The sequence below is a fragment of the Oncorhynchus mykiss genome, chromosome 5 (assembly GCF_013265735.2).
Source record: "Oncorhynchus mykiss isolate Arlee chromosome 5, USDA_OmykA_1.1, whole genome shotgun sequence".
In the NCBI taxonomy this organism is placed as follows: Eukaryota; Metazoa; Chordata; class Actinopteri; order Salmoniformes; family Salmonidae; genus Oncorhynchus; species Oncorhynchus mykiss.
In genome coordinates, this window is record NC_048569.1 from 65,120,312 (window position 1) to 65,140,878 (window position 20,567).

Genomic DNA, 20,567 nt, shown 5'->3' on the forward strand with positions numbered 1-20,567 from the left:
TACAATCTTCTCCCCTGCCTTGCGAACTATAAACTCAAGTCAGTTAATATTAGCTCTATGTAAAAGTAGAATGTTGTTACGTTGAGAGAACTTGAAACCTCTTGTGCTGTACATTTAAAGGTCTCTGGCTGGAGTGCTTATTGAGTCCACTAGGCCATCTACCAGGACTGTTTAGGCCCCCCTAACTGAAATTGGGAAAGACATTATAGCACAGTCCCATTATGACACAGTTGTAAGCACCCAGAAAAGTGTATCGTCCTAAATTCCAACTATTTAATGTATATAGTATGGCGAAGAGCACTGTTCCAGCAGTGCAAGGTGATAAATCAGATTTTATTTGGACAGAAAGTATCCATGGCCTGAAAGTGATTGTCTCTTTTTGTGGTAAAGGTATTCAAAGTATTCCACTCTGACCAAACTGTTCACACATCAGCTTGTCTATGTACAAGCTTTGTACTGTGGGTGGTGAAAGCTTTTTTAAATCCAAAAAGCCCCTTCAAGAATTGTTAAAAAGTAACATCCTGCCACACCCGATGTCCCTCTCCCAAGATAGAGGTGTTAATCTAACTATGACTTTCTGGTAGAGATTAATAAAAGGCTGCGCTCATTGAAGACAGAGAGGCAGATTTAGTGTTCTCAAATAAACAGTGAGGGAAAATATATCTGCATAAAATACATATTTTTGTATGTATATCATCATCCTTCAAATTATGACATCTCATATACTCTATAATCTGAATGTAGAAATCCCTAACTCAAGGGGGTAGCTGATGGCTCTGTCAACCCTTTGTAGTGCCATACAGGTGTACTCTCTTAATTTGACCAGTTTCTCACAGCAGGAAAATAATCCTGCAGCAACAGGAAATGTGAATTATGGGGGTTAATACATTTTTCGTTTGGAATTTACAAACTTTATAAGCTTTTTTTAAACCTTGAATACACTACAATTTGCATTTATTGTTGTGCAGTAAAATTATCTGTGACAACAGTGATCAAATTAAGAGATCACATCTGTATGTGTTTGGGAGAGGGTGAGGTAGAAGGGGGGGGGGGGGGGGGTTAGGGTGAGTGGGCATCATTAACAAATCAGCACACCTTCAGTTCAGTCTGAAACAGTAGACTGCTTGAACACACAGGGAGGGCATGAGTCTCCACCTTCCCCCTGCTGGTCAAAGGTCAAACCCCTTTCCCCATTGCAGTTGTTACCTATGTGGGAGCACAGGAAAGTGTTTGCCACCGGTTTGTTTTCTTCTTATCATCTGCTTCCTTTCTCTGCTCAACAAAGTCCCACAGATCCCACTTCTGTTAGATACAGGAGGACAATCGGCAGTCTTTGAGTTGGAACCCTGAGATTCTTGGTAGCACGAGAAAATGGCCCGGATCGGGTGGAGGGCTCTTAGATGGTAAGTGCTAATAATCTAATAATTTTTCATCCCAGTTACCCAGAATATGGTCAGGCAGTCTTTGACTGACAGATGAACATTCATCACACTGTCCTGGGGAATCTATTTATCTTTATTTAATTGCCTTTATTTAACCAGGTTTAACCAGATTGAAAAAACATTCTCTTTTACAATAACAACCTGAATCATTCTATATATATATATAAATCCCTGTCTAATTTTATTTTACATGATTAAATAAGTGTATACGTAAGGAACGTTTAAAAATACTTTCAAAACACTTCTGTGATTCTCTCTTTCTCTCTCTAAGTGGCATTTGCAAGGGGAAAGGGTAGTGGGACCGAGGTCTTTGATTGCATTTTAAAAAATAAAGTCAAGAGCTCAAAAATATCAGTGTCTGAATGTGTGCCTGTAAAAATACATATATAGGTCAGCATAGGTGCTTTGTCTTAGTGCTGTGTGTGCAAGTCTGCATGGATGGTAATAGACACCCTGGGTCTCTGTGTCCATGACTTGCATGCAAAACAAATCTGCCCGACTATCTGTTTGATCTTGGTCCCTTTAAACAGTTTGTTCATAGCATACAAAACTGCAAAGTATGGGCACTACCAAATAAGAAACTAAAATTGAGCTGTAGAACTGCAATAAAATAAAGATCTACACAGCAACTCCTCCATGGGGCAGGATAGTAGGGTGTATAGTACACTCTGTCTCAAACCTAGGGCTGTGCTGCATGTCTGTGGGGTACATTCAAACACATCATACCTGTTTTACAGAGGACTTTAACTTGAGGGAGATCTCAAGCTCTTTTTGAAAACCATCTGATATTGCGAAATTACATTCTCAGAACCATTTTAGTCAACAACAAAAATAAGTAGCATGCTCATAGTACCCAGCACCTAGTGTTGAATTTCATAGCCTGGACTGGCTTACAGTCCAAGTGACTGAGAGTAGTGTTCCTAAAGTGTAGCGTGCAGGATTTTCACTGAGCTGCTGGTTGCTTCGCTGTTGCCACGTTCCTCTCCCTCTCTACCTCCTTTTCCCTACATCTTTCTGTCTCTATATGAATCACTTTCATATCTGAACAGATTTTTAGCCCATTGTGGAGTCTGGGAAGGTGATTTCACTGCTGAACACCTCGCGGTACAGAGGGGGGAAATTGTATGCCGTCTCTGGGTGGAGGAGACGGAAAAACTTGAGCTTGTCAATGTGGAGATTGCAGATGGACTTCATCATGGGAAGCTTGGACACCATCTTAGAGGTAGAATAAGAGAGAGAGTGAGACAAGGAAAAAGAGACAGAAAATGTGTATTTTTCACATTTCACCCCAAATCTACTAACAAAGGCCTGTTTGAGGAATAAAGGAACATATCATCCCCTGCCAGTCTGTACCTTTGCCAGTTTCTCCTCCGATGAGCCACATCTATGTAGACAATGCTGCAGAGAGACATATACTTTCTCTTGAAGCTTCTGCACCTGTTGGGTGTCTTTCAACCATGGTCGGTCTGGAGGAAAAAGAGAGTGACAACCACAGTTAGCCTCTGCTGTTTTTCCTTCTTACATATTACTTAGTGTCTGATTTAGAGCTGGGAGTGTGAGAGGATTACCTGGTGACAGGAGAACAGCAGCACTGAACAGAGCCATTTCCTCTTCAGAGAGCTGTATACAGCTAAGGCTCTTGGCCAGGTCAAACACGGCACCCACAAGGTCATCACAACCTGGGAGAAAGCAGGGGGAAAAACAGGTGCCATAAAAACAAACACTTTTTTAAAACGGAAACTAATGAAAGGTTGACCTAGTGTGTGTGAATACACCCACTATGTGGGTGTGTGAATAAATATTAATGATTTGGTTTCATAAAGAGGGGACTCACCAAGAGCTTTGAAGGTCTGTGCACTGGCAAACTTGCCATCAAACAGAACAGTGTTGTTGATGGGGTTGTAGGCACGACACATGCGAATCAGAAGCACATCCAGACATCCTGAAGAAGAGATCATAAATATACCACAAAGATGAAGAGGGAGAGATGGAGAGACGGAGAGAGACAGAGAGACGGAGAGACGGAGAGACGGAGAGGGAAAGACAGAGAGGGAGAGATGGAGAGGGAGAGATGGAGAGACAGAGAGGGAGAGACAGAGAGGGAGAGACAGAGAGGGAGAGACAGAGAGGGAGAGACAGAGAGGGAGAGACAGAGATGGAGAGATGGAGAGACAGATGGAGAGACGGAGAGGGAAAGAGAGAGGGAGAGACAGAGAGGGAGCGACAGAGAGACGGAGAGGGAGAGATGGAGAGACGGAGAGGGAGAGACAGAGAGGGAGAGACAGAGACAGTGGTAGAAAGGGAGAAAAAGGAAAGAGGATGCTCCAACATGTATACACAAACAACATTAAATAGAACATGAATTCCATGTTGTCAGTTAATAAAATACATATATTTCATATCATAACAAATGATACGTATTTCAATAAATTATAAATAAAATAATTTTTCAAATAAATTGTTTTACAATTCAAACAACGATGATGAACAAACATCACATAATGAAAAACCAGCGTGAGAATAATAACTATTTTCTTCAAAATCGTTGGAAACAGAATGTGGTCTTTGCATCATATGTTGTTCATTTATGTAGCAACCTCCAGGTATATGCAAAATGTAGTGGCCCTATATGCAAAATGTGACAAATACAGTATTTTGTGTGCACAAATTAGGTGAAATTATTTGTATATGCTTAAATGTAGTCCAAATGCTGGAATTTGTCTTCCTAACTATAGACACACATGTTTTTCAGATATACTATTGTGTATTAATATTGTAGTACTATACTACAACATTAAGTACTGAGACATGTTAATGAAGTAAATGGATACATGCTCAGGTTGTGTGAACAGGAACTATGCTTTAAGGTCAGAGAAAGCTGAGGTCATGGAATAGTGTTATGAAATGCACTCCTCCTATGTCCTAACAGTAGGTACCGACCTGCTTTGAGAAGAATGATCTGGTCGTTCTGACAAAGATCCAGGAATCCAGTGATGCGCTTGGCAAACTCCACCACGTACTGGATGGCATTGGTGAGGTGGATGGCACAATGCTGCCACATGACTTCCGCAGACTGAAAGAGAGACCAGAGGGATGCCCATGTTATATATAACATTTGGAATAGCACATAGGGGTGTCAGAGTATATAGGTCACAGAGTACTAGGTCACCGAGTTAATCCTGCTACAGGACATTGATGTTTACCTTGCTCTGGAAGTTGCGTGTCTCCTCAGGGGTGTACAGGGACCAGACAAGTCTCTTCAGCTCCTCACTGCCGTGCTGACTGGTCTCCATGTGAGACTTTACCACACTAGCAGTAATACGCTCTGGAAATGGACAAGTCAAGTATGGGTTAGCTTTCAACCACACTCAATGAAAAACAATCTAGTGATCGTTATATTGACACAAAGCAGATAATGATAAGAGTGACAGTTCCACTTACCGATCTCAAGTATTGAGAACCCCTCGGGTAGAGTGTTGAGCAGCGTGTGTGTGAACAGGCTGGACTCATGCAGCAGCTGGTACTCGTGCTTGATGTGGTGGTTGCCATCTCTGAAGTCCAGTCCGTTCTGTTCGGGCGAACTCTGAGAGGAGGAGCTGCTGCCCCCTATCATCTCCAGATTGCAGTACTCTCTTTCGGCGCCCTCTGGTGTCAGGGGTAGGTCGAACAGCAGGCCATCCGGCAGAGTGGCGATGTCGTCAAGGTCGCTGAGGGCAGCACTGGAGCCTCTGCTGTATGCCCGGCCATGACCTTCGACCTCGGCTCCCACCTCCCGGGCGGCAGCTAACTCCTGGGATGCCTGGTGCTTCTGGACCTCAGCATATAGGCTGTCTCTCTGCTTTTTGGACATGCGGCCAAACTTTACAGCTGTACCAGCAAAGGAGATAAAGAGTCAGTCAATAACCAGGGAATTAATTATGAGCTCATACACCCATATGGAGCCAATATAAAACTAAATATAGAATAAAAACCACTGTTATTTGAATTCCATAGCATCACTGCTGTGTCTCTGGCATGATTCCAGCAGTGATTTCACACAGTATAAATGAACTATACACAAGTCCTTTCAATAAGACCCGGAGAGCCCTAGCATCCAGTGAAGAGACTGACAGACAGTGATACCCTCTGGACTGACCTTGTTGTGTTTGTGTTTGACACTCACCATCACGGCTCATGCCCAGGGCCAGGCACTTCTGCAGCCGGCAATGTTGGCAGCGATTCCGATTGGTGCGGTCAATCAGACAGTTCCTCTGCCGGGAGCAGGAGTACATAGCATTGTTCTGCTGGCTGCGTCTGAAGAAACCCTACAAACACACACACAAGCACAAACACCATGAACACAGGTACAGAAGCAGGGAGGGCTGAAGTACTGGACAAGGGCATACAATATATAAAATATCTATATTGATTGAATTTTCTGAGGGATGAGAGTACGACAAACTAAAATAGAACACTCAAGTGGAGTGAACAGATTTCCAAGGCACGCCGAGGTTGAGGTCGCTCACCTTGCAGCCTTCACAGGTGATTACGCCATAGTGGATCCCTGATGACTTGTCCCCACAGATCTTGCAGGGTATTACTTCAATTTGTGCTGGAAGGAGAGAGGAGGATTTTTTTTATTATTTCACCTTTATTTAACCAGATAGTCCAGTTGAGAACAAGTTCTCATTTACAACTGTGACCTGGCCAAGATAAAGCAAAGCAGTGCGACAAACAACAACACAGTTACACATGGAATAAACAAACGTACAGTCAATAACACATTAGTGCATTGCATACTTAACACATTTGAACATGTTAGGTGGATGTACATTATTGAGTGGTGCTTCATACAAGTTGTCCAATAGCTGTTGTTCAATAGTCCCTAGACTAGATAATAAATTCTACTTTGATGGTGTCTTGGGTTGGGTTAATTAATCTCTAGTATGACATGGTTCAATCGTCTGGTGATAAGGAGCCTTGTGAATTGTGCCAGAACTGTGTGAGAAGGTGCACGAGAGGTGGAGACATAAGAAACATCCCCATAAACTCTATCAAATAAGGAGGAATAGCCACCTTTTAATCTGTTTCATCGTTATTACCAACTGCCCTGATTTTGAACCCAAAATAAACACTATCAAATGCAAAAGCCAATCTGCAACAATTTGCAGATAAAAACATTCCACCCAAGCGATAAAATATAAAATGTAATTTAAAATGTATTCATATTAAATATTGTTTAAATGTCAACTCGTGGGATGAAAGAAATTAGAACAATGCATCCTGCCAGAATCTACAAATGGAACACATAGACTACAACTTTAACAGTGTGTGCAACAGTGTGCGCACAGCCCTGAGCCCTCTCTCCCTGAAACAGGCTGTTTTTTTCATTATGCTGTTTATCTAAGTGGCAGGGCCTCCTATGGCTCAGAGTAGCGGGTCAATTGCATTAGCTGGGGTCTGGGGTTATAAAGTTTCACTGGCACTGTTCCTCCTCCAGGGTGAACTAAATGTCAAGAGGTTAACAAAAGCACCAGCTTCAGGAGAGCGTCCGACGCTACAGAAGATTAAATGGCTACTCTCAAAAAACAATTGTTTTTTTTCTCTGTTTGCTTTGACTGCTTGGTGTGTTGAATGATTTTGTGTTACAGTGACGCAAGGCGTTAGGTAACATTTAATTTGCAGGCAGCAACAGTATTAACTGCCCTTTACCAGCTCATCAAAAAAGGAAATAAATAAAGGCAGTGGGGAAAAAAAACCTCTCTCTCTCTCTACCACATCCAGCACTCCTGGCCCCCACCCTCTCCATGTTATATAACTGCTGTCTGGCTTTGCTCCATGAAAACACTCATTCAGGGAGGAGGTCACCCTAGCAATGCTGTGAAAAGCCAACCCTCCCCTTTCGCTCACATTGGTTCCTGGGAGCATAGCTTGGTCTCTGATATGTTAACTCACACGCCGCTCAGCAGTCAGGCTACGAGAGAGAATGAGCTGTTCTACTGACACACTTTCCTATTCAGCCAGGGGGAGGTACTTCGTGTGGTGGCCTTGCAAGGCATGTTATCCGATTTCTTTCTTTCCTGTTTTAAATTGGAACTAAATCTGGTTCAATCACTGACAGGAGAATGGAAATGTTCACAGGCTTAAGAAAACAGTCTATGTTTGATAAGTGAAAGATTAATGAGCACTTTAGAAACTGTAGAGTAAATACAGCTGTATTGCCATCCATTTTCCACTTATGTAACACCAGGCTGTACAAGAGTATTTTCAACATACAGTATATTCTGAAGGGGCCCTGGCTGTAACTTACACTGGTGCTCAACTTGTGGCAGCATGTCAAGTATTTCAGTGCAGTTTCAGCTGTCCATAAAACTATTAATACCCCTAGCATGGCCACAGAGACCTGCAGGAATGTAATGGGCTGCCTGGACATAGTTACATAAAGTGCTCATGGATTCAACACTTGAAAACTTTTCACACAATTCAAATGGATGACTAATTCATTTGAGGACAATCTCTTAATCACATGGAAGTATATGGCATGTAAAGTACACACAGCGCCATATTTTTTTCATTAATTCATTTAACCTTTATTTAACTAGGCAAGTCAGTTAAGAACTTTTTATTTTTACAATGACCATATAGTAGTAGGTAGCACTACGTAGCAGTTCAGAATGTCAGCAATGTTTCTGGACATTTTTCATGGGCCTTACATTTCTGGTTTGATCAATGGGTCAGGGACGTTTGACCTGTAGTCATGCTCTGTCAAGTTTAGACCAAGGACTATTTGGATGTTACTCTCATAAATGCACTCTCTCTAGGAAAAAAAAGTAATAATTATGTAAAAATAAACATTGCACCATGGTAAATACCAGGTAATTAGTGGGCAGTAAAATAAAGTGTAACCAATATGAGTGAGATAAGATGATATACAGAGCATTTGGAAAGTATTCAGACCCCTTCCCTTTCCCCACATTTTGTTACATTACAGCCTTATTCTAAAATGGATGACATGTTTTCCCCCCTCATCAATCTACACATAATACCCCATGATGACAAAGTGAAAACAGGTTTTAAGAAATGTTTGCTAATTTATTAAAAATAAAAAACAGAACTTATTTACTTACTTTCAGACCCTTTGCAATGTGATTGGAGTCCACCTGTGGTGAATTCAATTGATTGGACATGATTTTTTAAGGCACACACCTGTCTACATAAGTTCCCATAGTTGACAGTGCATGTCAGAGCAAATTCCGTAGAGCTCCGAGTCAAGATTGTGTCGAGGCACAGATCTGGGGAAGTGTACCAAAACATTTCTGCAGCATTGAAGGTCCCCAAGAACACAGTGGCCTCCATCATTTTTAAATAGAAGAAGTTTGGAACCACCAAGACTCTTCCTGGACCTGGCCGCCCAGCCAAACTGAGAAATCGGGGAAGAAGGGCCTTGGTCAGGGAGGTGACCAAGAACCCGATGGTCACTCTGACAGAGCTCCAGAGTTCCTTCTGTGGAGATGGGAGAACCTTCTAGAAGGACAACCATCTCTGCAGCTCTCCACCAAACAGGCCTTTATGGTAGAGTGACTAGACAGAAGCCACTCCTCAGTAAAAGGCACATGACAGCCCGCTTGGAGTTTGCCAAACGGCACCTAAAGGACTCCCAGACCATGAGAACAAGATTCTCTGGTCTGATGAAAACAAGATTGAACTCGTTGGCGTGAATGCCAAGCGTCACGTCTGGAGGAAACCTGGCACCATCCCTATGGTGAAGCATGGTGGTGGCAGCATCATGTTGTGGGGATGTTTTTCAGCAGCAGGGACTGGGAGACTAGTCTGGATCGAGGGAAAGATTAACTGAGCAAAGTATAGAGAGATCCTTGATGAAACCCTGCTCCAGAGAGCTCAGAACCTCAAACTGGGGGCAAAGGTTCACCTTCTAACAGGACAACAACCCTAAGTACACAGCCAAGACAACACAAGAGTGGCTTCAGTCTCTGAATGTCCTTGAGTGGCCCAGCCAGAGCCCGGACTTGAACCCGATCGAACATCTCTGGAGAGACCTGAAAATAGCTGTGCAGCGACGCTACCCATCCAACCTGACAGAGTTTGAGTATCTGCAGAGAAGAATGGGAGAAACTCCCCAAATACAGGTATGCCAAGCTTGTAGTGTCATACTCAAGAAGACTCCAGACTGTAATCGCTGCCAAAGGTGCATCAACAAAGTAGTGAGTAAAGGGTCTGAATACTTGTGTAAATAATGTATTTCAGATATTCATTTTGAATGAATTAGCAAACATTTCTAAAAACCTGTTTTTGTTTTGTCATTATGGGGTGTTGTGTATAGACTGATGAGGGGGGGAAAACAATTTCATCAATTTTAGAATGAGGCTGTAAGGTAACAATGTGGAAAGAGTAAAGGGGTCTGAATACTTTCCGAATGTACTGTAGGATATATATATATATATATATACACACAGTGCCTTGTGAAAGTATTCAGCCCCCTTGAACTTTGCGAACTTTTGCCACATTTCAGGCTTCAAACATAAAGATATAAAACTTTATTTTTTTGTGAAGAATCAACAACAAGTGGGACACAATCATGAAGTGGAACAACATTTATTGGATATTTCAAACTTTTTTAACAAATCAAAAACTGAAAAATTGGGCGTGCAAAATTATTCAGCCCCTTTACTTTCAGTGCAGCAAACTCTCTCCAGAAGTTCAGTGAGGATCTCTGAATGATCCAATGTTGACCTAAATGACTAATGATGATAAATACAATCCACCTGTGTGTAATCAAGTCTCCGTATAAATGCACCTGCACTGTGATAGTCTCAGAGGTCCGTTAAAAGCGCAGAGAGCATCATGAAGAACAAGGAACACACCAGGCAGGTCCGAGATACTGTTGTGAAGAAGTTTAAAGCCGGATTTGGATACAAAAAGATTTCCCAAGCTTTAAACATCCCAAGGAGCACTGTGCAAGCGATAACATTGAAATGGAAGGAGTATCAGACCACTGCAAATCTACCAAGACCTGGCCGTCCCTCTAAACTTTCAGCTCATACAAGGAGAAGACTGATCAGAGATGCAGCCAAGAGGCCCATGATCACTCTGGATGAACTGCAGAGATCTACAGCTGAGGTGGGAGACTCTGTCCATAGGACAACAATCAGTCGTATATTGCACAAATCTGGCCTTTATGGAAGAGTGGCAAGAAGAAAGCCATTTCTTAAAGATATCCATAAAAAGTGTCGTTTAAAGTTTGCCACAAGCCACCTGGGAGACTCACCAAACATGTGGAAGAAGGTGCTCTGGTCAGATGAAACCAAAATTGAACTTTTTGGCAACAATGCAAAACGTTATGTTTGGCGTAAAAGCAACACAGCTGAACACACCATCCCCACTGTCAAACATGGTGGTGGCAGCATCATGGTTTGGGCCTGCTTTTCTTCAGCAGGGACAGGGAAGATGGTTAAAATTGATGGGAAGATGGTTGGAGCCAAATACAGGACCATTCTGGAAGAAAACCTGATGGAGTCTGCAAAAGACCTGAGACTGGGACGGAGATTTGTCTTCCAACAAGACAATGATTCAAAACATAAAGCAAAATCTACAATGGAATGGTTCAAAAATAAACATATCCAGGTGTTAGAATGGCCAAGTCAAAGTCCAGACCTGAATCCAATCGAGAATCTGTGGAAAGAACTGAAAACTGCTGTTCACAAATGCTCTCCATCCAACCTCACTGAGCTCGAGCTGTTTTGCAAGGAGGAATGGGAAAAAATTTCCGCCTCTCGATGTGCAAAACTGATAGAGACATACCCCAAGCGACTTACAGCTGTAATCGCAGCAAAAGGTGGCGCTACAAAGTATTAACTTAAGGGGGCTGAATAATTTTGCACGCCCAATTTTTCAGTTTTTGATTTGTTAAAAAAGTTTGAAATATCCAATAAATGTCGTTCCACTTCATGATTGTGTCCCACTTGTTGTTGATTCTTCACAAAAAAATACAGTTTTATATCTTTATGTTTGAAGCCTGAAATGTGGCACTGTATATATATATATATATATATATATATATATATATATATATATATATATATATATATATATGAGGAACCAGTTTAGAAATAATGTATATTAAGGGACACAATTCATGCTGTAATAGTCATCTACTAAGTGGGAGAGGAGTATTGTCAAAGTCTGAAAATGTTCATGCTATCACAATCTGCAGACAATTGTGATTGAGGATGGGATTTGATTAGAGTTTTAGTGCCCTAAAGGAGTTAGTGGTACTGTCAGTTATCGGAGGTCATATATTTTGAGGTATCTTCTGAGGCAACTCTGTGTCAGTGTGAGTCTCTGCCGGTCAGTTTGCTTGTCCCAGCAGTAAAGACTGTAGTCACAGAGACTTTGCTCTCTTATCTTACTCCAAACAGCTCATAGGGAGTCCAAAGGTCCTATTTACCTTGCACTTTGTATTTACTTGACACACTGTATGTTTAACCTACATTGCATATGTGTTAAGGGTTTAAGGTATATATACAATATAGAACATCTGGTGTGAGGTGCTCTTGTCCTAGAGCTTTATTGCAAGGTGAAGGGGACATTTAGTTGATTAAACATAACCCTCTCTGGGCTAGGCTGCTGATGGGGCCTACAGTACCTAGCACCTGTTTTCTAAACAGCTTTGTCGATAGTGATAACTTCTCCCTCTCTCCACGTCAGCGTGGCCTACCTACACAAAGTAGTATTCTGTGAGAGTGTATGGATGATACAGAGCCATACTCTTTAAATATGCACAAGAGGATTGAGTAATTCCTCTGTAGAAGTAACAGGAGTGGACTGAGAGTGGACTTAAGTGTGTACGGTACCAATGATGGTGACTGACGATCTAGCCCAGCTACATTAGGTAACAATCAGTGATACTGTGTTAATACTAAATATTGCATAGGAAAATAAATGACTGTACATGATTGTACAGTTTTTTTTTTCCCCCAAAATGTATACTTTTTTTGTTAAATGCTTTTATTTGGTCTTATTTTATGGTTGTGGTTTGTGGCGTATGAAACATCCACTTCTCTTTTGCTCTCTATGTATTTTACTCCACTGCCAAATATAATTTTGAGTGTAACATACAGTTGAAGTCGGAGGTTTACATACACCTTAGCCAAATACATTTAAACTCAGTTCACATTTCCTGATATTTAATCAGAGTAAAAATTCCATGTCTTAGGTCAGTTAGGATCACCACTTTATTTTAAGAATGTGAAATGCCAGAATAATAGTAGTGAGAATGATTTATTTCAGCTTGTATTTCTTTCATCACATTCCCAGTGGGTCAGAAGTTTACATATACTCAATTAGTATTTGATAGCATTACCTTTAAATTGTTTAACTTGGGTCAAATGTTTCAGGTAGCTTTCCATAAGCTTCCCACAATAAGTTGGGTGAATTTTGGCCCATTTGTTGGTTTGTAGGCCTCCTTGCTCACACATGCTTTTTCAGTTCTGCCTACAAATGTTTTATATGATTGAGGTCAGGGCTTTGTGATGACCACTCCAATACCTTGACTTTGTTGTCCTTAAGCCATTTTTCCACAACTTTAGAAGTATGCTTGGGGTCATTGTCCATTTGGAAGACCCATTTGCGACCAAGCTTTAACTTCCTGACTGATGTCTTGAGATGTTGCTTCAATATATCCACATAATTTTCCATCCTCGTGTTGTCATCTATTTTGTGAAGTGCACTAGTCCCTCCTGCACCACCACAACATGATGCGGTCACCCCCGTGCTTCACGGTTGGGATGGTGTTCTTCGGCTTGCAAGCCACCCCCTTTTTCCTCCAAACATAACGATGGTCATTATGGCCAAACAGTTCTATCTTTGTTTCATCAGACCAGAGGACATTTCTCCAAAAAGTACGATCTTTGTCTCCATGTGCAGTTGCAAACCGTAGTCTGGCTTTTTTTATGGTGGTTTTGGAGCAGTGGCTTCTTCCTTGCTGAGTGGCCTTCCAGGTTATGTTGATATAGGGACTCGTTTTACTGTGGATATATACTTTTGTACGTGTTTCCTCCAGCATCTTCACAAGGTCCTTTGCTGTTGTTCTGGATTTGATTTGCACTTTTCGCATCAAAGAACGTTCATCTCTAGGAGACAGAAAGAGTCTCCTTCCTGAGCAGTATGACGGCTGCGTGGTCCCATGGTGTTTATACTTGCGTACTATTGTTTGTACAGGTAAACGTGGTACCTTCAGGCGTTTGGAAATTGCTCCCAAGGATGAACCAGACTCGTGGAGGTGTACAATTTTTTTCTGAGGTCTTGGCTGATTCCTTTTGATTTTCCCATGTCAAGCAAAGAGGCACTGAGTTTGAAGGTAGGTCTTGAAATACATCCACAGGTACACCTCCAATTGACTCAAATTATGTCAATTAGCCTCCCAGAAGCTTCAAAAGCCATGACAACATTTTCTGGAATTTTCCAAGCTGTTTAAAGGCACAGTCAACTTAGTGTATGTAAACTTCTGACAACTCTGGAATTGTGATACAGTGAATTATAAGTGAAATAATAAAACAATTTTAAACAATTGTTGGAAGAATTACTTGTGTCATGCACAAAGTAGATGTCCCAACCGACTTGCCAAAACTATAGTTTGTTAACAAGAAATATGTGGAGTGGTTGAAAAAAGTGTTTTAATGACTCCAACCTAAGTGTATGTAAACTTCCGACTTCAACTGTATCAATCTGGATTTCCCTAACAGGCCTGAGTGGTATACTATGAAGCACGCTAGATCTACTCAGGCTTTTAGAAAGCTAGACAGCTTCAGTTAGCTTCACATTCCAGGTCAGGCTTCATCTGTACTATGAACGGTGGATATTGCTCATCTGCCTGTCGCTAACTCCAGCAGGCTTGTACTGTAACTGCGCGTACATGTCACACAAGGCTAGTCGAACGCCGAACTCTTCATTGAGACAATGCTGAAACATCAATCAATCAGTGCCACATTTAAATTTGTGCCGAGATCAAAATGAAAGAAAAGTTATCTTGCAAATTCAGCAGGCTATGGTGTGAAACAGGCTTTTAAGAAGTGCCGTCTTTATTTTAACTTCATATTATATACTGATGGCAGCATTACAGCAACATGGAGGAAGCAAGTGGAAGGGGAAGAGGGTAGGGAACTTGTTTGTTTGCCATATATTAAAGATACAAATTTGATGCTATATACTGTATATATGGAGCATACAACAATCTTAGCTCTGCATATTTTCCTGCAAAGAGACAGAATCTTAGATAATTAATTGTGGTATTCTCCCCATGTAGCTTATTTCGAGTCACAGGTTAAGGAATGGCTTAAAAATCATAACATTTAAAATTGTGTTGTGTTGGTCGATGATTGTGTTGGGTGATAATGGCAGTGTTGGGCAATTTGGAAAGCCATAGTCAATCAGTCAACAATATAATAATACTCTTAGGAGAAAATGTAATCTATAACTCACAATCTGTTGATACTACGCGATTAGAAAGGTTCAAATTTCCTGTAAGACATCACAGCACATTTGAAAAATATATGGCACATGGAAATCAAAAGAGGGTGGTCTACAGAGACAGGAGGGATGGGCCAAGAGCAGCTGAGTGTTGGGAATAAAAAGCACATGATTGGTAATAGCTATTACTGAAAACACTATATAATGTAGACCGGAGATGTCTGAGTACTAGCTATCCAAAATATGTCTGTATAAAAAAAAAACAATATCTTTGTTATGTGAATGCTGTGAAAGTACCATGTATGTAAAATGCGTGTAAAATGTATATGTAACAAAAAAGCTGTAAAAACAAACATTTTAAACAAATGTACTTTTGTCCTCTGCTTTGGACACCATATAATCATGTCTCTACGACTCTGCTCCCAAACAAATAGTCAGACTGTACTTTGGGCCAGCAGTTTTTCATTGTATGTAGCCTATAGCCTTAATCTGGGGTCCGTTGTTTTTTTCCTGGCCAGGCAAAATTCCCAGCACTGGTCTAGTTATACTGTATAGGGAGTCAAAGGAGGATGAATCAACTCTAAGCAGGGCAAGAGTTAAAGCTCCAGGGAGTGGAACATTAGCAGCCAGTTGTCAGAGAGAGGCACCTTCACACATTCTGTAGCCCCACTGTGAACATCTCCTGACAGATAATGACGTTGAGCTTGATCAACAGTGCCCTTGGGAGCAGAGAGATGCCTCCACTGCTCTACTTTGTCTTTGATCCCTTGCTAAAACTATGCACTACATGGCTGTAGCACTTCAGACAGTGTGGCAGACAGAGTTCTCTTCTCACCTAGGAGAAGTGCACTTCATAAAAGTCATCACTACAGTGGCTGCATCCATTAAGTTTACAGTGGTCCTGCCATTGGCACCTGGGGGACCATGCATATCCACAGAGGTGTGGATCACTGGAGAGAATGAGAGCTGGGAATTTCATAATATATCCTATTACATAAGCAAGCAGTCCTTAAAAACAAATGGGTGACATAGATTCTGGTTGATTTAATCAAGTAGCTAAACTCACAATGGAAACAGGGTGAGGGCTAAGAGGTGAATGTAGGCTACTGGTTGTTGCTACCCATTATTAATGATTGATGATCTTTCAGTTTATGTAAATAATTTGCCATAGAAATATGGTACAAAACATCTGTTAAACACTGATAGGCTACACAGATATCTTTTTTTAAAATTATTTTTTAAACAATGTAGCAAATAATATGTGGACTATAATAAACTTTATTGGTTTAATTTTCCTTGTTGGCAAAAGTTTTTACTTATGCATCAGCAAAGTCTCTGTTATTGACACACAACCCGCATTGGTTTGCACATGCCAATGTCCTCAAATTGAAGTAATGGCTAATGGATTGTTTTAGAAATTACGATACCCCTCAGAAACCATGCCTCCACAGTCCCCACCAATCCTTCACCACTTCGCTGAATGCTGTGTAATCCTCAATGACAGAACTAGGTCAATGGAACAGTGGTCTCTCTCCCACAGTCCTCCATGCCGGGATGAAGAAAACAACAACGCGCCCTCAACACGCGATATCAAACACCCGCTGCGCACCACCAATTAGAACTGACACGAAATCAGCACTCTCGAGTTTTGAGGGGTTGGGAGCAATTTTTTAATATTTGTATTATTTTAATATTATATTATAAAATATGTTTAAATTCATTATGGCCAACAATAGTCACTTCGCCAGATAACCTATAACCTACCTAGTATCTAGGCTACATGCAGAATGGCAAACTGAGCTGAACAAACATAATCTCTGTAGGCCTAATAACAAATAGATTACACGATTATATAATGTTTTTTGTGAAAGCCATTTCAATCACCACCCCTCTTACATAACCAAAAACGATTGCTGCCAATTGCTGGCGAAAAAAAGTAACTACATCGAAATTATTCTTGTCATCCTACATGCAAAGACAAACTGATCACCCTCGAAGTTTATCTGCAGACTGATTGACACACATTTACATGTCATATATGTATAGTCTAAGCCTATGGGAAACGGCCGCAAATATCCATGCAAATAGATATATAATTAAACTTGAATGTTATGTATTTTTTAAAATTTATCTGATTTATAAGTGCAGTGGTTTTAAGTATCTAAATACGATTTGAAAATATCTTGAGGGGGGACATAGAGTACTGGGTTATTTGTCTTAAAGCATGTCATGGTCAAATAGTCCGTTGAAGTTTATCTGAGATCTGTGTCGTCGTTCATTGCCAAGCGCGCCTGATTTCAACACCCGCACTTCAGAGCTGACTGTACAGTAGGCTACTTCAAAGCAATGCATCCACCAGTTTACATTATTCCCATACAAAACTTTAACGAGCAAAATAACATATTTGTTTAAGTATTATTAGAATAAACTTACCTCTCATTTTCTTGCTGTATTAATCTTTAGTCATAAATCTCCAGGTAGGCGAATGAAAATAAAATGGAGGAATATAAACAAGCTTTTTCGCTCCAAAAAGGAGCCGTTGAATACAAAATAAAACAAACTCTCATATGTTTTCTAATAGCTGGTCTGTGAAACAAACAAAATTTCGAACGAATAGATTATAAGTAAGATTGTTTCCGTATTTACTCCGTGTAGCATAAGTATTCTTCCTGTAATTCAGCGTGGACTGTACGCAATAAAATATTGTAGCTCCTGGCCTTCCCACTTCGTTCCTGGACAAGAGCTCAATGTCTTTTTTCGCTCGCTGCTGTAACCTACTTTCGGCGCGTGGACTCACGTGCTCTCGCTCCACAAGCTCCGCCTCTTGCGCCGTCAGCTGTGCGCGCGCCTTTCCGCGCGCTTAAATGAGCATGCGTGGGAAAGTGTGGCAGTGTGTCACAAGAGCAACATCGTGGGAAATATTCCCCCAAAGCCGACTGGTTCTAGGGTTTTCTTTTCCTCGTTAAAAGATTAATAGATGCTGTGATTCAAAAATATATAAAATGTATGTCTCAAATATACCTAAGCACTAAGGTGCTCTGATTGTGGGTTTTGCTTTTTTCTCCTCTCACTAAAATAAGGCTATTTTGTTATCAAATAGGTTGTAGTTCTGTATTCATAAATCAACCCTGTCTAATATCAAACTCGTCCTATTGCATTTACTTTACTACATTTTTTAAATATCAAATTTCGCATTTAATTAACTAGCCTATACTTTTCTTCAGTTAGAAACTATGAACCTATTCATTATAAAACAGCATTAGGCATCCATTATGGAACTCATATGACGACTGAAAAGGTTGAACATTTTGGAAACACTGGTAGTTTACCACAACGTTATTAAACGCATAGAATAAAAATCCATATAGTTAAATGGCCCTCAGAGACAATTGCTCAGCAATAAGCAAAACAATATATATAATATGTATAATAAACCTTTATATTAAATATGATTTATTGTTATGAGCTGCATACAACATATATGCTATGTAGAACACAATATTACTGGAAAGGGAATAAACATGTTGCTTATGAGATTGTATAATAACTTTGTTATATAATGTTCAATTAGAGGATCCCTTATTATTTGCAGTGGTGGAACAAGTACCCAATTGTCATACTTGAGCAAAAGTAAAGCTGCCATAATAGAAAATGACTCAATTAAAGTGAGTCACCCAATAAAATTCTACTTGAGTAAAATTCTAAAAGTATTTGGTTTTAAATACAATTCAGTATCAAAAGTAAAAGTACAAGTATAAATAATTTAAAATTCCTTATATTAAGCAAATCAGACTGCATCATCATAATTTTATTTTTTTACGGATAGCTAGGGGTACACTCCAACATTCAGACATAATTTACATATGAAGCATTTGTGTTTAGTGAGTCCACCAGATAAGAGGCAGTATAGGGATGAACAGGGATCTTCTCTTGAGTGTGTGAATTAGACCACTTTCCTGTCCTGCTAAGCATTCAATATGTAAGTACTTTTGGGCGTCAGGGAAAATGTATGGAGTAAAAAGTATATAATTTCCTTTAGGAATGTAGTGAAGCAAACTTAAAAGTTGTCAAAAAATATAAAAATTAAAGTACAGATACCCCAAAAAAACTACTTAAGTAGTACATTAAAGTATTTTGACTTAAGTACTTTACACAATTGATTATTTGTATTGGATTAGGCTGCAGGTTTATGCATTCATTGTTTTCTCCACAGATGCTCTTTAGAGGATTATGAAGTAAAACATATAATTATTTTTATTTTTAAATAAAGTGAGGGATAAATGCTTTACTTTAAGATCAAATTATCATTGCATAAAAAGGTATGTGGTTAGGCCTACATTATGTTCTTTAAATTCATATCTTATTATTATTCCTAATAAACATAATTGGTTCAATTCACAAAAGTGCATTATTTCAAAAATCTCCCATTATATTCTCTGATCAAAGCTCATTGCACTCTGCATAACATTTAATATATGCTCAGTTGAAGTGTATGTGCCATTAATCACCAAAGGAGAGAACCTGACAATGAATTTATGTGTGTGCAGCGAGCTAATGAAGCCAAGAACAATAATAATACTGGTGATGAAAATAGAAAGGTTGTGAGCATGGGTATGACATGCTTAAATGACGTAACTGGTAAGCCTAGTTATTAAATGAGTAGAGGAGAGGAGAGATCAGTAAGTAGGTTAGTAGAACAGCACTCAAGCTGACAGAGCTCTCCGTTCACACCCCTCCCTCCCTCCCTCCCTCTCCCCACACACCCTTTTCTCTCATTTCCTATCTACAACTCCAGTTACACTCTGCTTCCTATGGATCAATTGAGTTGCTTTGCGTCTGCTCTTTTTCTATGCTTTTCAATATCTGCATTTAACTTTACAAACATGCACATCTTAACCCATATTGTGTTCTGTATCTCAATGTCTCTTGCATTACCCCTAGTACGTCAGCCTGTTTGCAGGAGAACAGCAAAAACACTCGTAAAAATCAAAATGGGATTTTATTAGCGCAGAGTGCTTCCTTTGCAATGCTTACAAACACAGCCGTGAAGAAAATACTGCAGGAATTTCTGCATTCTCCTCTTTCTAAACTTCTCCTTGCTCCTATTTTTCATGTCTGTGTATGTTTTATTTCCTGTCTGAATGATTCTACCTCTTAATCCTTCTTCCTCGGTTAAGTATTCTCCGCCTCTCGCCTCTCTTTCCTCTGCAGCGACAGAGCTTATTCCTCTGCCCAGGTGTTGCTGACGCATGCCAAATCTTACAACGCCTGGATAGGTATTTTAAATATCAGCTAACCACATCATATGTTATAGCAATTTGTCAGTTGATGACACAGTCAATGACATGGCACGCAAACATTGATTGATGCATGCCACATCTGAGCAGGGGAATGTGACCATTGTCTCTATCCTGCATTCACTGGTTTCGTCACTGACCCCCTGACCCGGAATCTTATATAACCACTGCAATGCCTTAACAACACACAGGCATGTAGGCCAAAGATCTCCAGATTATTACAGCATAGAGGATGAGAGAGAAAAATAGGGTGGGAGAGAGATTACAGCACATTGTGAAAAAAGAGAGGGAGAAAGATTACAGCATAGAGAGAGTGAGGGGGAAAGATTGAGAAAAGAGAGAGGGATTACAGCACATAGAAATA

General features: G+C 40.3%; 1 protein-coding gene across 1 annotated transcript; it reads right to left on the reverse strand.

Moving 5' to 3' along the window:
• Window positions 1-1,512: 1,512 nt before the first annotated feature.
• Window positions 1,513-17,649, reverse strand: rorca (RAR-related orphan receptor C a). Its single transcript, NM_001199827.1, is given in 10 exon segments — window positions 1,513-2,657; window positions 2,796-2,908; window positions 3,011-3,121; window positions 3,277-3,384; window positions 4,383-4,515; window positions 4,646-4,767; window positions 4,884-5,309; window positions 5,605-5,746; window positions 5,948-6,033; window positions 17,340-17,649. Coding segments are annotated over 10 exon segments (1,410 nt in total). The 5' UTR covers window positions 17,347-17,649; the 3' UTR covers window positions 1,513-2,495.
• Window positions 17,650-20,567: the final 2,918 nt, after the last annotated feature.